General features: G+C 37.9%; 1 protein-coding gene across 7 annotated transcripts in view; it reads left to right on the top strand.

Moving 5' to 3' along the window:
- UBE3D (ubiquitin protein ligase E3D) overlaps positions 1-21,680 on the top strand; it is a 166,695-nt gene that overhangs the window by 25,514 nt on the left and 119,501 nt on the right. For all 7 annotated transcript variants that reach the window (XM_070376256.1, XM_070376257.1, XM_070376260.1 and 4 more), the window contains exons 4-8: positions 999-1,230; positions 7,009-7,078; positions 15,348-15,417; positions 16,718-16,826; positions 20,595-20,758. In XM_070376256.1, the coding sequence (XP_070232357.1) occupies positions 999-1,230; positions 7,009-7,078; positions 15,348-15,417; positions 16,718-16,826; positions 20,595-20,758 (645 nt within the window). The remainder of the gene's footprint in view (positions 1-998; positions 1,231-7,008; positions 7,079-15,347; positions 15,418-16,717; positions 16,827-20,594; positions 20,759-21,680) is intronic.

Raw genomic sequence — 21,680 nt, 5'->3', positions numbered from 1 at the left:
AATGAGAGAAATCACAGAAGAGAGGGTTGGGTGACTTGAAATTTAAGGCATGGTGACGAAATGAAAGTCAACATCCCTGAAACAATATTTGTCACAGATTTTAGACCAAGGACTTATATTCTTAATGCAGAATATACTTGTACAGCTTAATAAGAACATAGTAATACCTCACCGGAAAACAGCCATTGATCATAATTTACAGAAAAGATACAGTGGTGAATAAATATAAAAGCTGGTTCAATCTCACCAGTAATTAAAGAATTGCCAATTATAGCAGTTTTGAAAATATTATTTTCACCCATTACATAGAAAAATGATAATATTCAGTTCTGGAAAAGGTAAGTGGAAGAATTATAGATTGGAATAGGCTTTCTGGAGAGCACTTTGTCCATAGGGGAATTGGATTTAAAAATATGTGTATCATTTGTGCTTATATTCTCCCACTTAAAAGATTTCTTTCCCAAGAAAATAGTCAGATGTGTATACAGATTTTCTAAAAAGACTGTTCATCATAATAATTGTTATGTTGTTAATAATGCAACACTCAAAACCCAAATATCTAACAGTGAGGGAATGACCTAAAAAGTTTTGGCATACCTGTGGAATAGAATAGAGTCATTAAGTAGTCTGATATAGTTTAAAAAAAAAAAAAGCAGCAATGCAAGCAGGATACAGTTTGTGTATTTCCTTTGCTCTCAGACGGTGTGCATATGTGTACAGCTGTCTCTCTTGAAAGGCTGGCAAGGAGATAAATAATCATGTAAAAAAGCAGTTACCTGTCCTTGAGTGGTAAGGAAAAGATGGATTTTATTTGCTTTATACCTCTCTGTATTTTCACAATTGTCTATATTGAGTATATATTACTGTTGTCATCAAGGGGAAAAATAACACTGCAAGCAATACGGTTAATGAGTTTCTTTCATCTTTTATGCTGATTTAATTTTGAGATCACAGTTCCGTTTTGTTCTGTAAACCATGATCTTTCCTCTTTCCGCTAGGATGCTCCTGAGAGTGCTCCCCCTGCCAGGCGATAACTGGGGCGCTCTGGTTGACGAGTGGTGTTGTCATCCTGACCCCTTTGCTAATAAGCCACTTCATCCACGAGAGAATGACTGTTTCACCGGAGACTGTTTCTACCTGGTGAATTTAAAGAGTGATTTGTGGCAGCCAAGACCTGAGGGAGCTCCAGTGGAGACACACCATCTTTCTTCTGAGAACCATCTAAAATTGGTAAAATATCTTTTAAAATAAATGCTTATTTAGAGGTGGGTTTAGAAACTGGTTTCTCCAGTCTTTTCTTCATTCAGGGCATGTGAAACAGGCAGTCCTAAAGGCCAAAATCTTTGATTTTTCAACTGCTTCTATCAAGCCCTGCTCTTTTGATATATAGAAAGGGCTTGTACAGGCCTTAAACCAAAATAGTCACAGGGGCTGGAGGAAGAAGGGAAAGAGGCTTCTTTGTGCGTAGATTTGGGAATGTTAGTGTTTTACAAACCAAAGTGCCCTATTTCCTTGCTTTTAGGACAGTATTCCATAATCCATGTGCATTTTATCCTCAGAGTCTGATTTAAATGGAAATTGTTCTTTGGTTGTAGGATATCTACTGTCCTGTGAGGTCCAGGTATTTCCCTGTGTCTTTCTGTAGTCTAGACTTCTGTGGGTGTCGTACGAGCGAATGCCATCAAGCAACAGAGGAAGTGCAGGAGTGTGGAAAGTAAGCTCAGGCCATAGGCTCCATGTTGATGCCTGACAAGTGAGATCAGGTGCTCCTGCTCTCAAAGTTGCTGGAGGGAGAAGGCTGTTTCCTCTCACTGCAGAGAGCAAGTGGTTTACCTTATTTTAAAAGAAAATCAATGGCATTGACTCGGCCCTTGTGAGAAATCATTCCCCGGATGGCAGGTCAATACAGATGTGATTTAAAACGTTAAGAAAATCATTGCCAGAGAACCTTCCTTTTAACATCTGATTATTGGTGGGAACCAAGGCATTGTGTGTTAAATTTCATTTAGAGCTCCTGTAAATTTTATAGTAAGAACTAGACCACTCTAGGATATATGCAGCAGTCCAGAAGATCTTAGTTTGTCAGCTAGTTTATAGAACTGTTTCATAATTCAAGAAGGCAATGGCATCCCACTCCAGTACTGTTGCCTGGAAAATCCCATGGACGGAGGAGCCTGGTAGGCTGCAGTCCATGGGGTCGGTAAGAGTCGGACACGACTGAGCGACTCCACTTTCACTTTTCACTTTCATGCATTGGAGAAGGACATGGCAACCCACTCCAGTGTTCTTGCCTGGAGAATCCCATGGACGGAGAAGCCTGGTAGGCTGCAGTCCATGGGGTCGCACAGAGTCGGACACGACTGAAGTGACTTAGCAGCAGTAGCAGCAGCATAATTTGAGGGAGATTAAGCAAGTTTGACAAATGTTGAGGTTATCAGTTTAAATTATGTAAGTGTCTCAACTTTCACCATAAAGACAAGTCCCTTTAACTTTAGGTTCCATTTAAAATCATAATACTTGACTCTCTCTCCCCTCTCTCACCCCAACTCTCTGTAAGTATCTTAAGCTTTCATAAAGTCATAACCATTTGTATTTCCTTTGATCTCCACTGGTTTTTGGGCTTCCCTGGTGGCTCAGAGGTTAAAGCATCTGCATCCAATGTGGGAGACCTGGGTTCGATCCCTGGGTTGGGAAGATCCCCTGGAGAAGGAAATGGTAACCCACTCCAGTATTCTTGCCTGGAAAATCCCGTGGATGGAGAAGCCTGGTAGAAGCCTGGTAGGCTACAGTCCACGGGGTCGCAGAGAGTCGGACATGACTGAGCGACTTCACCTTCACCACTGCTTTTCAGTGTATGTATGTGTGTCTATTATACAATATATATTAGATGAAGTATATGTATTCTAATATATGCATATATTAGAATACATATATATATATTAGAATACCTCCATAATTATAGTGCTTTAGCCATCTATAGTTTTCAAAGATACATGGTAAGCACTTAATGTAAATCTGTTATATTTAATATGGTTGCGGTAAAATTATATTTTAATCTAAATATACAAATGCTTTACTCTTTTACGTATATTAACTTTCATTTTTATGATTAACTATACATTTTAAAAATATTTGGAAGATGTGAGTAGAAGAGAAATGGGGAAAGATTAAATAAACAAAACCATGAGTTTCCCTTTTTAGATGAACTCTGTATTCTATATGAAAACAAGCTCCTCACATTTGCATCTTTATCAGTTATGGTGCCACTTACAAGAATTTCTCTTAATTGTGAACAGCCATCCTATGAGTTGTGTCATAGTCACATATTGTGTTTTTTAAGTAACAAGGAGATGATGGGAAATTACTGTCATGACAAGCTACTGTTGACAAGATTGTTTTCAAGTTAGCTTGGACGGAAGTTTCACTTTAATTGCATATTGCAGCAGTTGAAAGAATATGCCTGTGACCAAAATAGTAACATAAATTTGGAGGGACTTCTTACACAGTGCTCTCATGGCTCCTGTGGGAACAAGGCTTCTCTGTGCTGTTGAAAACCTATTTCTCATATCACCCCGTCTAGCCATCTAGCAGGGTTTTGAAATGTCACATGGTGACACAGCATCCTAATGGTATCTCTTGGGAAACATTTTTTTGGTGAGACAGTATCAAGGGTCCTTAGAATGGAAGCCACACAAAGGAAAGTAAAAATGAGGACAGAAGGCTAATCCACCTCTCGTAGCAGCAGTGCCATCGTGCAGATATATTGATTTAATTAGTCCACAACAATGTCTGTCTTTGATGTTTGCTCTGTAGAGTTCCTACACTGCTAGGCTGCTGTTCTGCACAACTTGCTTGATTATTTCCATGAAGCATAGGTCAAGAAAAATGCACTGCAAAGCAGAGTTTCTCTTTCACAAAATTGAAAGCGTTATAATATGTTAATTTCAAAGATCAAGACTAGTTGAGCTTATCAGACATGAATGATGCGTTCTGTGTGTTATCTGAGTATTTGGTAGAAGTAATTTTTTTATCTCTACTTGTAGGAGATTATAAAAACGTATTTTATGAGGAGCCCACGTGGAACAGGAATTTTATTTTTAAAATAAATGCTACTGGGACTGGGAACAAGTGAACCTTTATTTTAAAAAAATGTATTTTAACTGTGGGAAAAAATTTTAAGAGATAACTCACCTCAGCATTAGGAATGTATATTTTAATTCTGTTTAAGGCATCCTCGACAATGAATTACTCAAAGCATATCTCTTGAATTACAAAATTCATAAATGACCAAAAAAAGAGCGTAAACAAATGTAAAGTTCAACTCTTATTCCTTTCCTTCAATACCCCTGTGTGTGTAGCATTTTTTTGTGTGCCTCTGTGAATATGGCAGTATACCTTTTCTTTTCAAAAGATATCTACTGAAGATTTCCCTATTCTTAGATCTATTATCTCTTGTGATATTTTTTATGCCTGCCAATGAAATGAAAATTTTGCATCTGATAAGCAGATTGATAAAGGTGGCATCTCAACTTTCGGTAAGATTCATAATATTGTTCTAGACTTAGAAAGTAGCCACACATATGACTTCATCCTATATTTTAAAGAACAAATGAAATTGAACATTGCTATTTTTGCCAGTAAGTATGACTAACAGTTTTACCTTTTTTTTTTTTTCTTTTTTGGTTGTTTGTTTTGTTAAGTTCAGGGATTTCTTTTTTCTTAAAATAATGTGTTGAACTTTGTAAACATTTGCAAATGTAAAAAAACAGAATTATGAACTTCCATCAGTCATCTTGATTCATACAGTATGCTTCATCTACCCCTTTTATTTTTAGTTTTTTGCTCAAGTGCTTTAAAGCAAATTCTAAACATTATGTCAATTCACTCCTATATAGATTATTCTTTTTTTGATGACCACAGTGTCATTTTCACACCAGACAAAATAAACAATTATTACTCAGTGACACAATAGCAGGCCTTTAGCATCTGATGGGCATACAATCCTATCACTTCATGGCAAATAAAAGGGGAAGAAGTGGAAACAGTGACAGATTTTATTTTCTTGGGCTCCAAGATCACTGAGGACAGTGAGTGCAACCATGAAATTAAAAAACACTTGCTCCTTGAAAGGAAAGCTATGACAAACCTATACAGTGCATTAAAAAGCAGAGACATCACTTTGCTGACAAAGGTCCATATAGTCAAAGCTTGGTTTTTCCAGTAGTCATGTATGGATGTGAGAGTTAGATCATAAAGAGGGCTGAGCACCAAAGAATTGATGTTTTCGAATTGTGGTGCTGGAGAAGACTCTTGAGAGTCCGTTGGACAGCACAGAGATCAAACTAGTCAATCCTAAAGAGAATCAACCCTGAATATTTATTGGAAGGACTGTTGCTGAAGCTGAAGGTCCAATATTTTGGTCACCTGATGTGAAGAGCCAACTGATTAGAAAAGGCCCTGATGCTGGGGAAGATTGAAGGCAAGAGGAGAAGGGGACAGCAGAGGATAAGATGGTTAGGTAGCATAATCAACTCAATGAACACGAACCTGAGCAAACTCGGGGAGATAGTGAAGGACAGGGAAGCCTGGCATGTTGCAGTCTTTGGGGTTGCAGAGTCGGACACAACTTAGCAGCTGAACAACAACAACCAGAATTCCCTGGTGGTCCAGTGGTTAAGAGTCCACCTGGCAATGCAGGGGACAAGGGTTCAGTCCCTGGTCTAGGAAGATTTCAGAAGCTGTGAGGCGACTAAGCCTGTGCACCTAGAGCCTGTGCTCTACCAAGAGAAGCCACCACAGTGAGAAGCCCTCACACCTCAGGAAGAGAAAGCCCATGCGTAGCAATGAAGATTCAGCACAGCCAAAATAAATAAATGAAAATTTAAAACAAACTGTAAAAAAAGCAGTACCTCATGCATTCAATTGTGTGAATTTTGATTCAAAAAACCTGACACTAGATGATATTTCTAACAGAATTGGTAAAATCTGTATAATGGAGGACAAAGGAGCCTGGCGTGGTGCCATCCATGGGGTGGCAAAGAATCAGACATGACTCAGCAACTGAGCAACAACACCTTTTGACCACCTTCACCCATTTTTGCCCATCCCTGCAACCTCTAATAACCACAGATCTGTTCTCTGTGTTTAAAAGTTTAGTCTTTTGTTTTCTTAATAATTAGAAAGAATTATTCTAATAATTCTAGAATTATTCTAGAAAAACTGCCTGCTGTTTTAATCTGTATCCCTATTGATAAAGTTGGATTTTTTAAGTTTAACAATGTTCCAGGAATTTGTTCTAGAACACTGTCTCTGTCTTTTCAGGTATAGTACATATATTAAATGGAAAAATAGAATTATATGAGTGGGTTAAGTATTTTTAATTTCTCATGGTGGTTATGAATTATAGATTACTTTTACATAAGTTGCCCTGGACTGGGAGTCAGAATAATATGAGTTCAAGTTCTCATTCTTCTGTTTTCTAAACATATGAGTTGGGGCAAGTCACCTACCTTTCTACCTTTGTTGCCTGCCTATTTTATTCTAAATCCCCTGGAGGAGGGCACGACAACCCACTCCAGTTTTCTTGCCTGGAGAATCCCTTGAACAGAGGAGCCTGGCAGGCTGGCAGGCTGTAGTTCACAGGGTCGCAAAGAGTCAGACACAACTGAAGTGACTTAGAACGCACCCATACTCATTCTAATCAAGAATATTGAGGTGCTTTTTAGAATTTTTAAGATGCTTCTTGTTCAAATTACTTGGCACATGTAGATTATAAGGAAGTGATTTGGTTTGGAATAATTGTTCTGTTCATTATTTTGTCTCTAGACTTGAAAAAGAAAGATCTCTGTGCATGTGGTTTATGCATACAAGCTAAGTGTATTCCCAGTATTTAGTAGATGGCAAAATAAAATGTAAAGTTCAATGTATACTCGAGAGATCATGTTGAAATTATATATTCCTTTTAAGAAAAGCTGAATGACATTTAAATGACATTTTTCTATTCTACAGAAACCAAAGGCAAATACCAAAGTAATTTGTAAGCGTTGCAAGGTAATGTTGGGAGAGACTGTGTCATCAGGTAAGAATTTCATAATACAAAAAAGCCCAAATGACTGCCTTCTTGTTATGTATAAAAAAAAAAAAAAAACAGGGGATTTTATGGGACATATATATGAAAGAGATGACTAATACATGTTATAGAATTGAGAATTGATGCTTTTAAAAATAGAAATCAACTAATATATCATCCAATATGCCAAGAAGTTTGTGTATTTTGACCTTGATAAGTACATCGTAATGAGTCTTAAGTATTCAGAATTTGGGTCGTTTCAATATTGTATATCTTCTTTTAGATAAAAAGTAGTGTAAAGTTTGTTTCTCAAAGAAGGTGGAAGCTTTTTTTTAAAATACAGCTCCTCAGTCAGAGGAATTGGTTACCAGGGATAATGGAGGAGATGCTTTTCTTGGTTGTTGTCTGCCTTAGGGCTGTGTTTTGAGGCTTGGGAATGGGGAGGGGGTAGGGGGGTACACAGAAGTTGTTGAAATGGAAGAAAACACATTCTGAGTTGTATACTCTGTTCCTTGTTCTTTTTCCCAGTAGTGTTAATTATATTTTGTGTAAAATCTGTGTTATGCCACTATAAAGTTTAATAATGAAAATCCTGATAATTAAAATTCATCACTCTTTATAGATGTGGTTTAAAAATGTCTAGAGAGCTCCAGCACATGTTAGCTTCATGGGTGAAGAATAATTGTTTTTAATATAATTAATTAGAAGATGTGATTTAAGTGAAACTGCTATCCTCAAGGGAAAGCAGATGGTGGCATTTTTTGTTTGTTTTTTAAGATCATCAGAATCTCATAAGTAGTCACTTGCTCAGAGTGAACAGAAAAGGAATCATGAGTAGCAGTATAGCGTGCCACCCTCAATGTCATTTTTGGAGAATGAAAGCAAGTCCCTTAGCAACAGTTTAGAAAATCTTAAGGCTTCCAGCTAAATAAGGTGAATTGACTTTTTTCATGCTTTTCTCTCCTCCCTGAAGCCCAGTTAAAAAGTCAGTTAAGGAATTAAAAAAAAAAAAAAAAAAGGACATCCATGGAGGCAAAAGAGAAGTGGAGAGGAGACAACAGTGATGTGAACCGGAGGTATAAGCAGACGTCTTTGGAAGCTGTAAAGCTGAGAGCGGGGTGGGAACACACTTGGCTGTGTGGAGGAGGCTGCAGCCATGGTGTCTGCACGAGGGAGCCAGAACTCAGCTGTGGAATCCCAGAAATGGACAGAATTGAGAGATAGCAGTTATCACGGACAAGGGGCTGAAAGCAGGAAGTTTTAATTCAAAGTTTGTATAGGAGCCGTTAGATTCCTGAGACTCTCTCTCTCTTTGCAACTTGCTTGTACATTAACGGTAGGAGATTGGAGCAGCCTTTCTTGGAATAATGGAAGTGGACTAACCAGAGAAAAGGTCTGCAGACACCGATTCTTAGGGATCATTCAGCAACAACAACAAAAATGAGCTTATATTCAGCCATCCTACTGTCAACAGGCCTTATAACCACCCAAGAGCTTTCTCTTAGCATTTTATTACTTTACATTTAAATATGAACAGATTGCTGAGAATCAATAAATGTTAAAGACAGTCCAAAGCAAATAAATAATCAAGTGCACAGGGCAGGGGCATTGAAAAGAAACAAATTATGTATAAAACAGAAAAAAAAAAATCTCTTAAAAAACCATAATAAATGTCCTTGGAGAAATGAAATAATACTGCCTCTACAATTCAGAGAATGTCACATTAAAGATGTAATAGCTTTAAAAAAAAACTAAGCAAAAGAAGATAAAATTAAGGAATTATTTCAGAAATCAGGATCAAAAGACAGAGATTGAAAATTGGAAAGGAAATTAAAAAGAAAAAAGATCATGTAAGTTTCCTAAGGATAGGAATATTGTCTATCTCATTTATCACAATGAGTTTAGCCCTTAGAACAATATTTGACATCTAGTGGGTACCCAGTAAATATTTGTTGAATGAGTGAATGAAATGAGCCTTTTAGGACATCCAGCACCTAGCTGAAAATTCTAGAAAGAGAATAGAAACAACAAGGTGTGGGAAATCCATCATAACAAATAAAATATAAATAATATATTTATAATATATTATATATATATATATATAAAAAATATTATATATATATAAAAAATAACAAAAATCCATCAAGAACAAAAATACTAAAAACACACTAAAAAGATATTTCCTAGAACGAGGACTTATGGGCCCCAGCTGAAAACTGAAAGTATACATTAACTGTCTTAAACAATTAATGAAGGATGATGAGGAAGCTGCTTAAAGCCACATCACAGAGTAATCTCTGAACACCAAGGACGAAGCTTCTAGAGAGCAAAAAGCAGGTAATGTACAAAGGATTAGGAATTAGAATGGCATTGAACTTCTTAACAGCAGCATTGAAAGCTAGAAGATGATGAAAAATGCCCTCATAATTTAGAAGGAAAAAGATTTTCAACCCAAAATTCAGCAGATAGTCAAGCGTGAAGATTATAAATACATTTTTGGAGCTATAGGGCCTCAAAACATGGACCTCAAAGTTATATTTTCCTTAGGGAATCTACCATAGGGTTATGCATCAGCAAAAGTAGGAACTGAACCTCAAAAGAAAAAATGTGGGATTTGGGGAGCAGATTATTCAACACAGGAGAATGAGTTAAGGAATCCCACTGGGAGGGGTGTACAGCAGGCCCAGAGAATAACAGTCTGGATTGAAGCAAGCACAGAGAAGATTGTAAAAGAAAGATTTTTTTCAGTTATACACCGAAACTGATAGTCATTGAATTGTTTGACCACATATAACAAATAATCTGGAGATAAGCCATTTTGTCATATGGGCAAAATTAGCTAAACGTGTTTGGAAAACAAAACACATGAAAAAGCAAGCAGTTATGCACTGTGGGAAACAGAAGATTGAACAAAAAAGGAGCAATCCCAGGGTATGATTATGGTTACAATCATGTGAACACTGAATAGCAATTTAACCAAAAACCTTTATGATGTGATACCTAAGTATATTAGGAGGTCATTGTATGTGAGCGTGTGTCAGGGGGTAATGTAAGAGAACGTTACCCACATCTACTCTAAAAGTAAATTAGTGGATCCCCAGTGGAGCTCCCCAGGTGGCACAGTGGTAAAGAACCTGCCTGTCAATGCAGGAGACGCAAGAGACTCGAGTTTGATCCCTGGGTCAGGAAGGTCCCCTGGAGTAAGAAATGATAACCTGCTCCAATATTCTTGCCTGGAAAATTCCACTGATGGAGGAGCCTGGCAGACTACAGTCCATGGGGTCCCAAAGAGTTGGACGTGACTGAGCGACTGAGCACACCCATAGTTTCAAAAATGGTGGCATAAAGAGAATGCATAGTTCCCCTCTGAAGGAATCAAGTACAGAACTGTACAAGTTCAGAAGAACAGCTATTAGAAAATAACCAAAATGAAGCAATGATTTGAGAAATGTTCCGTTATCAAAAACTGCTACTGCTTTGGGCTAAAATGGCAAATTTGTGGCTTTTTTGCTTGAGGTCATTGCCATATTTTCCCTAGCCCCTGAATTTGGGAAGGAGAAAAAACACAGCTTTATTATTTATAGGTGGTTAAAGATTTGGTTCAGGGTAGGCAAAGGAGAAAGTAGAAATTTAAGAGGGGATATTTTGAAAGCAAGAATGTCTTGGAAGGGCTGAGCTAGCATAGCTCTGACTGATTGCTAAACTCTACATACATACAATAGATGCCAAGGAGTCCATTAGGAACTGAAAGCTTAGAGAGACCTGAACATTTATTGTGCCTTTGGTTCATTCCTTAGTCCATATACAATTTGGGTAGCAGAAGGTGGAAGCCTTAGTGGTTTGAAGTATTTGAGAAGAACCTTGCCCTAGATTTGCTGATAGCCAAACTATGTAGAGATAGCAAATACTCTATAGGGAGTCAAGCTAAGCAAAAGACAACTGAGCATGGACACGGTGACTACATACTGTGGCAAGGCATATTTTGTGGTTTTTTAGTCCAAGCTTATTAATTGACCTATAAACCAACAACCCTTCAAAGGATAAAAGAAAATCCAGAATTACTACAGTTCGATGGACATGAATTTGGGTGAACTCCAGGAGCTGGTGATGGACAGGGAGGCCTGGCGTGCTGCAATTCATGGGGTCGCAAAGAGTCGGACACAACTGAGTGACTGAACTGACTGACTGATTACAATAATATCCTATTTCCTTCTAGAAATTATTAGCCATGCAAAGAAAGAGACAGGAGTGGTTCATACTCAAGGAAAAAGCAGGACTCAACGGATGCTGAAGAAGTACAAATATTAAATTAGCAGGCAAAGATGTCAAAATAACTAATTATAAATATGGCAAAGAATTAAAAAGACAAATTAATAGCAAATCTCAACAAATTAGAAACTTCAGAGAAACACCCAGTTGGTAATTACAGAGCTGAAAAGTACAGTAACTAAAGAAAAATTCACTGGATTAACTAAAACCTCGTATTTGAGATGATAGAAACAAACAAAAATTATTGAAGATAATGAAAGTGTTAGTCACTTAGCTGTGTCCAACTCTGCAAACCCATGAACTGTAGCCTGCCAGGCTCCTCTGTCCATGGAATTCTCCAGGCAAGAATACTGGAGTGGGTTGCCATTCCTTTCTCCAGCGGATCTTCCCGACCCAGGGATCGAACCCAGGTCTCCTGCACTGCAGGCAGACTCTTTACTATCTGAGCTACCAGGGAAGATAGGTGAATAGAAATTAATCAATCCAAAGAACAGGCAGGAAAAAAGTCTCAAAATGAAGAGAATATCAGACTTGTGGAACGATGTTAAGTGTTTTAGTAAATGTGTAAGTGGAGCTTTAGAAGGTGAGGAGAAAAAACATCAGGGAAAAAAATGGGTGAAATGTTGTGAAATTTGGTGAAATATTTTAACTTTTGGATCCAACAACTGCAGTGAATCTCAAGTAGGATAAACACAAAGAACATTTCACCCAGGCATATTGTAGTCAAACTGATAAAAGCAAGAGATGAAGAGAGAATCTTGAAATTCAAAATATTGGGGGAGAAAACAGTAACACCTCTCAATTAATAATTCTATATCCAGTAAAGCACTACCTCAAAACTGAAGGCAAAACAAGGACTTTTTTAATAAATAGGTGGAAATAATGCATTACTAGCAGACAATACTAAGGACAGTTCTTCAGGCTAAGTGAAAGATAAGCAGATGCTAATTGGAATCCACAGGAAGGAATGAAGAGCAAGATAAATGGAAAATATGTAGATTACCACAAAAGCACACTCAACAGAGGTTAGCATAAAATTAAAAACCATCTTTTCCTTGCATTTGCTAGTGCTCTAAAATTAGAATTTTGATATCGAAGACTACACAAAGTGAGAATCTAACAGGTGACTGCACAAAAATATGAGACCCTGAATGACTACATGGCACAGTGAAGGCAAATCACAAGTGAATACAAGCCTGTGAAATTACAGACAAATATCAATCCTTTGAGGCTGTAGGAATTTCAGATCTTGAACGTGGTTAGTCTGCTTAGAACTAGACATAATGCCACGGGCCTGGGAAAATCAATTGCAAGTCATCTCTGGAGGAAAATACCTCATTGTGAAAACTTATATTATTCCCACAAAGAATTTCTCAAGTACGGTGTGTACCATACAACCAAACATAAATAGTCACATAAGTAAACTAGACTTCTATCAGTGAGAAATAACAAAAACAGCAAACAATAGAAACAGACACCTGTTACTAGAATTATCAGATATAAACTGTAAAATGACCGTGCTTACTGTTGCTGCTGCCAAGTTGCTTCAGTCGTGTCCGACTCTGTGTGACCCCATGGACTGCAGCCTACCAGGCTTCTCTGTCCCTGGGATTCTCCAGGCAAGAACACTGGAGTGGGTTGCCATTTCTTTCTCCAATGCATGAAAGTGGAAAGTGAAAGTGAAGTCGCTCAGTCGTGTCCGACTCTTAGCGACCCCATGGACTGCAGCCTACCAGGCTCCTCCATCCATGGGATTTTCTGGGCAACAGTACTGGAGTGGGGTGCCATTGCCTTCTCCTATGCTTACTGTATTTAACAGCATAAAAGACAGGTTTGAAATAATCAAAGGGTAAAGGCAACTAAAACAGTAAGCATATTTGGAGAAGATCTGCAACAGAATTTCTTAAAAATATAATTGAAATTTAAAACTCAGTGGGTAGCTTAACAGCAGATTAAGCACAGCATGGAGCAAGAATTAGTGAACAGAAGATAGATGAGAAGAAAAATCTGTAATTCAGCACAGAGAGACAAGAAGGTAAAAAATACAGGAGAAAGGGTAAGAGACATAAAACGCAGAGGAGATCTAATGCATGTTTGATCGTGCTTCTAGAAGAAAGAAATAGACTAGAGCATAGTATTTACAGAGAGAATTGCTGAGGATTTTGCAAAAGTGACGAAGAACTACAATTTGTAGTTTGAAGTCCAGTGAATTCTAAGTGTATGAGGCCCAAATGAGAGAAATACATAGAAGTATATAGCTAGATACGTCACAGTGATACTGAGGGAAAATTAAAAAAAATGGAAAACGAAAAATTCTAAAGTAACAAAGGAAAAAGACATTACCTTCAAAGGGACAGCAGAAATAGAGATCTGAAGACAGGAGAATGATAGTGTGCACAAAGGTTAAAAACTGTTAACCTAGGATTTTATATCAGGAGAAAATGTCCAAATACGAAAGAATCAAGACAAGGATAAATATATTCTCTGTCAAGCAAAAACTAGGATAATTCAATTCTAGTGATTTGGTTTCTTATGAAAAGAAATTTTACCAGTATATTAAGCAAAAGAAATGACTCCAGAAAGAGGGTCTAAGTTCTTGAAGGATTGGTCAAGAAAGTGGCCAATATGTTGGTGACACTAAGTGAATGTTAATTTTGTAAATTAGTACTACCTTGTGGGATTAAAATTGTGGAATTAAACTATAGTTTCGACAACAACTGGGACAAAAGGATCACTTTAGAATGTTAAAAAGTTCAATTCTGCATCTAATAGCATGATTTTAAATAGTAAAGTGAAAAATTGAACTTCAAGGGGAAATATATAAAGTCATCATAATGATTCAAAAAAAATAATCCTGTTTTTTTTTGCCTTTTTCTGTGTGTTGCATTGAGCAGTTGTAAACGTTTACAGAAGATCTACAAGGAACAATTTTTCATCTTATTAAAACAATTAAAAATTTGTTGGCACACCACTTTTAATGACTATAAAATTCTCTTGCTGAAATATATAGATGTTTATTTAATTCAACCATCCTCAATTTTTAGAAATTTAATTTTGTAGTATTTTCTATTAATATTATTGTAAGCACCTTAATAGATAAACGTTTACAGATATCTGTGAGTATTTCTTTGAGATAAGGCATTTAATTATGGTGTTAAAAATGTATGCATATTTTTTTTTCACTTTGATTTTCTCAACCAATTCTCAGCCAAAATGTATATATATTTTTAATGCCTTCACCAAGTGGCTTTCCAAAAATCTGTTATTTGCAATCCTGACAGCAGGAGGAGAATAAGTGTAACTGTTTCTCCATATCATCATTGCTGCTACAATTTATTTTTAAAAAACATTTTTCTATTTGATACTAAAAATATTTCATTTTAATTTCCATTTCATTACTAGTGAGTGAACATTTTTCATGGATTTTTTAAAAAAATCAAAAATGGTTATGTTTATGTTCATTTCTGTTAAACATTTAGTTTAAATTTTTCTGTAAATGAAGTAATCTGATAACCAGATTTGGTAAAAATTGGATATTAATACACTCATTGAGATTCTGGGTATATATTAATGTAAGGTTCACAGCTTCTGTGCTTGGGCTTTAGAATACTATGATTAAAGAGGTTTTTTCAGTGACTCCTAGGACTGTGGCTACTCTACAGAAATGAGGAAACCAAAAGACTGAGTTTTAGATGAGTGGACTATGGTTGTGATGTGCCTAGTTTTTATAACAATGCATATTTGTGAACAGAGTCTTGCTGCACCAGACTCATCTAGGGCATGCTCTTCTGAAACAACACTGAGCTATCTGAAGTCTCAGGGCTGTCATTTTATAGTTTCATCAATCTTTGTCTTCTGAAGCTAAGTCGCTTTTAGAAAAGTTTTACTGAATATTCATTGTACCAGTATATCAGATATTTATTTTGAAATGTCATAATTTGAGACCAACATGCCCACAATAGAAATACTAATTGTGGAGCTTTTTAACATTCTTATTTTTTGTTTCTAGAAACCACTAAGTTTTATATGACGGAGATAATTATTCTGCCATCTGAAAGAAATTTTCCCATCATACCAAGGTACAAATAGCAAATTGTTTGTTCTGTAATTTCACATGTAAAGAAAGATGGGAACAATTGATTATTTAGGAATTCATTTTTATTTTTGTTTGCTTGGAAAGGAAAAATGAAAGCCTTTGGAAGGGCTTTTAGGTAGTACAATGAAAGCACAGATATGAAAGATTTGAAGATTTATTTATGGTTTGTTTACATAATGATATAAACAAGTGTGCTCTTATAAATCTAGTTCTGAAATTTTTTTGTGCCCTTTCTATGTGCTAGATAGCCAAGGTCTTATAATCATCCATAGGTTTTTGAGTAATTATTTCTGGTTTTAGTTTAACTTACTTGCAATGTGGGTTAGTTTTCAAATGACTTCTGTGTTTTTAAAAAGAATATTGCGTATCCACTAAATTCATTAGTATTTCTTTTCTTTGAATCTTTTTAGTTTTGCAAATGAAAGTTAACTATAGCGTGTCTTTCAGTTCATTTATTGATGTCTAAAAATTATGGCCCTCTGACTATAACCTTGAACTGCGTCTTCTTATAAATACTTTGATTATGCATCTCAGATCTGACACTTTGAGGGGAAGCAAATAGAAAACATTGGAGATAATACTGTCTAATGTTTGGAAGGAAATTTCTCATCTTCTTTTATAACCTAGTTATTCACTGTTTAATTTACCACAGCTTAAATGGAATATTGACTAATCTAACAGTGTATTTTTTTAATTTCATGGAGGAAATACTTAGGTTAGGCTTCCCTGGTGACTCAGATGGTAAAGAATCTGCCTGCAATGCAGGAGACCTGGGTTCAATCCCTGGGTCAGGAAGATCCCCTGGAGAAGGGAATGGCTACCCACTCCAGTATTCTTGCCTGGAGAATCCCATGGACAGGGAACCCTGGCAGGCTACAGTCCATGGGGTCACAAAGAGTCGGACACAACTGAGCAAGTAATACTTCTTACTTTTCACGTAGATAGGTTGGGGTGGAAAATGTATTAATGATTGAAGAATAGGGTATAGAAAGACTGGCTCAAGAACTTCTCTGGCGGTTCAGTGATTAGGACTCCATGCTTCTACTTCAGGGAACATGGGTTTGATCCCTGTTTGGGGAACTAAGATCTCACAAAGACGGGTACAAATACCAAATACGTTAAAAATAGATTAAAATGAGCGCAGATTGTGAGGGAATGGGCAGCATACAGAAAAATCTGGCATGCAGCCACCTCTGCTTCTTCGGTACCCTGTGGGTATTTGGGGCTCTTCTTGTTAGTTATTATGAGAGGCTCATTATGAAAATTGGTTTCTGTCCAAACAGGTCTCAGTTTGTACAGAGCGTTCTCGCCCAGTGTGTGGTGGAACTCTCCTCTGCTAGAAGCACTTTTAGATTCACTATTCAAGGTCATGATGACAAAGTGTACATTCTGGTAAGAAGTGATTTTTGCCCAGTTTTTTGTAGCCTACTAGTTCAGGGGCTCAGAAGTTCTTTGGGTTTTGTTATTCTTAATTCTCAGGTCTAGAAAATAAGTGATCAAAATTTTTAAAATTTTAATGTCAGCTTAATTCACAAATGAAGCGCCTTTAATTGAATAACAAATGATTTACCTGCTACTGTGTAGAAATCCCATGCACAGAGGAGCCTGGTGGGCTGTAGTCATGGGTTCGCAAAAAGAGCTGGACGTGACTTAGCGACTAAACAACAACAGTAATGTGCTAGGTACTAGGAATTCACAGAGAAATAAAACCTAATTCCTGTTCTGGAGAAGCTCGTGCCACAAAATAAAGTTTTTCTGCTTTCAGTTTTTAATGGCTTTGTCAGTGTAACACAATTCTCTTTTTCACTTTTTACCTCTTTATTTGATACTCTTATGCTTAAAATATGTTCTATTGATCCTGCTTTTATCATTTTGTGTGTGTGTGTGTGTGTGGTAAGAACACCTAACGTAATCTACCCTCTTTACAGATTTTTGTACTATAAAAATATTATTTTATATGTTATATTCCAGCGTTGTTAATTATAGGCACAATGTTGTACAGCAAGTCTCTGGAACTTACTCATCTTTCCCAGCTATAACCTTATACGCTTTGATTAGCCACTCCCTGTTTCTCCCTCCCTCCAGCACCTGGCAACCACCATTCTACTCTCCACCTCTATGAGTCCAGTCAGTTCAGTTCAGTCACTCAGTCGTGTCCGACTCTTTTTGGACCCCATGAATCGCAGCACGCCAGGCCTCCCTGTCCATCACCAACTCCCGGAGTTCACTCAAACTCACGTCCATCGAGTCAGTGATGCCATCCAGCCATCTCATCCTCTGTTGTCCCCTTCTCCTCCTGTCCCCAATCCCTTGCACCATCAGAGTTAGACTGTTGTAAATTCTTCATGTAAATGGAATCATGCAGTATTATCCTGCTGTGTCTTATTTTATTTATCATAATGTCCTCAGGGTTCATCTGTATTGTCACATATTACAAGATTTCCTTCTTTTTAAACGCTACTATTCCACTGGGTGTGTATAGCGCATTTTCTTAATCCATACATCGTTGGTGGGCATTTACATTGCTTCTGCATCTTAGCTATTGTAAACAGTGCTGCAGTGAATATGGAAGTGCAGAGATGTCTTCAAGATCCTGATTTCAACACTTTGATGTTTGAGAAGTAGTGGCAAGTTTTGGAGAAGAGGCTCCACAGCTAGCAGAATCATCCCCTACATAAACCACAGGCGTCTAATACTAAACTGCAGAAAAGAGTTCAGGACATTATGTAAAAATCCAAGACTGCAGGCCCAAGTCTCTTGTCTGCCTCCACATCAGTTTTATTCAACCAGTAAACATATATTGAGCACTTCTTATTTGAAAGACATTGTCCTAGATGCTCAGGATAGAACAAAAATGCCTTCAAGGACCACACGCTAATACGGGAGCATGGTAGCTAAAAGGAGGGAGGGAATTGAAGTTGTTACTTAATACTGCTTTGTGACTGACGATCCATCACAGGGACTTCATGCTTCTCTAATTCCAGATAATTTTTATTCAAGGTTAAAATATTTTCTAAGTAAGGGTGACACTAAGTCATAGTCTGAAATCAGCTTTAATTTTCTTTTTTCCACCATTTTTTTTCCTTTGGCCCCACCTCGAGTCTTGCAGGATCTTAGTCCTCCAACCAGGGATCGTGCCCCTGCAGTGGAAGCAGAGAGTCCTAAGCACTGGACTGCCAGGGAATTCCCTCAATTTTCTTTTCATCTTTTCAAGTTGAAAATCAGGAATAGGAATTTTTTTAAACTTACTACTAGTGTATATTTAAGTTAAAATTTTTTTCTTTCTTACAAAAGTAATACATTCTCGAAATACATTCTGACAACATGGAGAACATAAAAGAAGGGCTCCTTCCTTCCATTTTGTCCCCTCTTCTGCCCTGCTGTGTCATACCATCCAGAGGTAATCATTAACAGTCCATTTTCACCCTGTTTATATGTAATACACCCACAAGTATTTGTAAAAATAACACAATGCTGTGATTAGCATCATTCTTCAACATGTGTACTTGACTCAACCATGTATCATGAGTCCTGTTTCTTGTTAGTGTAAATATGGACTCTTATTAATGATTAGAATTCCACTGTATGGCTGGTAAAGACAGTGCTTCAGGGAAAATCATCTTTGCATGTGTATTTTAGTCCGTTAGAAACAGATTTTTCTCATCACTCTTGGAACTTGTGTATTTTAAACTCTGATAATTATTGCCTCCAAAGAGTTGGACTAATTTATCTTTTACAAACCTCCTTTACCCTCTACAGACATTCTTGGTACCCCACCCAGGTCCCCTCTCCTTGGCTGGTCCCCCGTTTCCCAGGGATGAGAGTTGCCTGCTCATGGCTCACAGCTGCCCTAGTTCAGAGACTTGTCCCATCTGGACAGATGAAGCCTGGCCTGGGGAGTTTCTTGTCCTCTCTCACCCCCACCCCTGTCCTGCTCAGCCTACTGCCTGTGACTTGACCCTGGGCTACAAAACCTGCCATCTCCTGTCTCAAAATGGGACTGATTCTGTGGGTGGGATTCAGGTTCCAGGGCTCCCTGTGAGATTAGGTTGAGTCCACATCACTAGCCAACTCCTTCCCCTGCCTTCTCTTTCCCTCCCACCCTTTCTCCTGAGAGTAAATCCTCAACTAATCAACTGAATCCAAATCCAGAAGCAGTCTCCCACAAGCAGTGTGTGGGAAGACCTGCTCCAAACCCTTCTTCTGAGCTCGATGTTGTCAGTCTTTTTGTATTTGCCAATCTGATAAGTGAAAAGGAGTGGCACAAAAATTTTGTATTTCCTTACTAGTTAGAGTGACGTTTTAATATATTTATTACTTATTTCTTCTGTTTAATTATTTTCTTATTCCTCACCTATATCTCTCTTGGTCTGTTTTTCCCACTTGCTGATTGCTGCTGCTGCTAAGTCGCTTCAGTCGTGTCCAACTCTGTGCGACCCCATAGACAGCAGCCCACTAGGCTTCCCGGTCCCTGGGATTCCCCAGGCAAGAACACTGGAGTAGATTGCCATTTCCTTCTCCAATGCATGAAAGTGAAAAGTGAAAGTGAAGTCACTCAGTCGTGTCCAACTCTTAGCGACTCCATGGACTGCATCCTACCAGGCTCCTCAGTCATTGCTAGGAGCTCTATAAATTGTGGATAATAACTTTGTGTTACATATTTTCTCCTAAGCAATTGTCTTTAGAAACTATGTTATCAGCAGCTCTATAAACATTGTACTTTTCAAGTCTTACCCTACTTCAAAGTTGCATACATGATTTTTCAATTTTTCTTTTTTTGGTGTTTTATAGTTTTATCTTCTTTTAAAATAGGTTTTTCTTTTTTTTTTTTCTTTTTTGAGTGGTGGTATGAGATATGGATAGGATTTCCCTGGTGGCTCAGACAGTAAAGTGTCTGCCTACTATGCGGGAGACCCAGGTTCCATCCCTGGGTCAGGAAGGTCCTCTGGAGAAGGAAATAGCAACCCACTCCAGTACTCTTGCCTGGAGAATCCCATGGACAGAGGAGCCTGGTAGGCTACAGTCCATGGGGTCGAAAAGAGTTGGACACGACTAAGCGACTTCACTTACTCGCTTACGAGATATGGATAGGGTGGAGATAATTCTTTTTTTTTTTTTTTAAATACGCTTATGCTTAGACTTTTCTCTTCATTTCTTTAGCTATGGCTTTTAAACTCAGACAGTTTGGTGATTGAATCTTTGGGACAGTACACAAATATCAAAAAATTCCCTGTGTTGGAAGATGTATTGAAGCCCGATTCCAGTTCTGCCTGGAATGCAGTCAAGGTCCTCTACCAGCCATGCATCAAAAGCCGGAATGCAGAGTAAGTCATGCTTTCGTATGCTCCCTCCACTTTGTGTTTTCCTTTCTGCTGCCATGTTAGTATTAAGAAATTAAGGAATTCAATGGGACTGTGCCACTTCCCTACTGGATGCTGCTAGCAATCATACTGCTACATATTGTGCTCTCAAAATAGATTGGATCATTATAGATTATTTATGCTAATAATGCAGAAAGCTTACTTTTACTGAAAATAATTGGCCCCCCCCTTTTTTTTTTTGGTAATCTCAGCTGTCTGTGCATATGGCTGCAGTACTAAATCAGGCTTCGACAGCTATGAATATTTACTGATAAACGCTTTCCAGGCATTTGGGATACAGTCGTGAACAAAACGCAGTGCCGGTTTCCTAGGGTTGTCATTCTCATAGGGGGAAGGCAGACTGTAAACAAAACAGACAAAACATCAAAGACTGATAGAGCTCTTACTGTAAGTTAGGTGCTCATCTGAGGGCTCCTAGCTCATTCAAAGCCTAACAGTAATCCTGTGGGGTAGGTGCATGTATCAGTTCAGTCCAGTTGCTCAGTCACGTCTGACTCTTTGCAACCTAGTGGACTACAGCACGCCAGGCTTCCTTGTCCATCACTAACTCCTGGAGCTTGCTCAAACTCATGTCCATCAAGTCGGTGATGCCATCCAACCATCTCATCCCCTGTTGTCCCCTTCTCCTCCTGCCTTCAATCTTTCCCAGCATCAGGGTCTTTTCCAGTGAGTACACGTATCACCCTGTGTTAAAGACAAGGACACTGAGACACAGGCATTAAGTTACTCTAGTGAACTATAAAGCAAGTTAAGATAGTTGGGGAGAGGAGGTGTGGGTGTAGGAGGTTGGCATTTTATACTGAAAAGTCTTCCTCAGATAAAATGACATTTAAGTGGAAACCGTGAAGGCAGTGAGGGGAGTGAA

The sequence above is a fragment of the Bos mutus genome, chromosome 9 (genome assembly GCF_027580195.1).
Source record: "Bos mutus isolate GX-2022 chromosome 9, NWIPB_WYAK_1.1, whole genome shotgun sequence".
Classification (NCBI taxonomy): domain Eukaryota; kingdom Metazoa; phylum Chordata; class Mammalia; order Artiodactyla; family Bovidae; genus Bos; species Bos mutus.
This window is presented reverse-complemented; position numbering and strand designations above follow the sequence as displayed.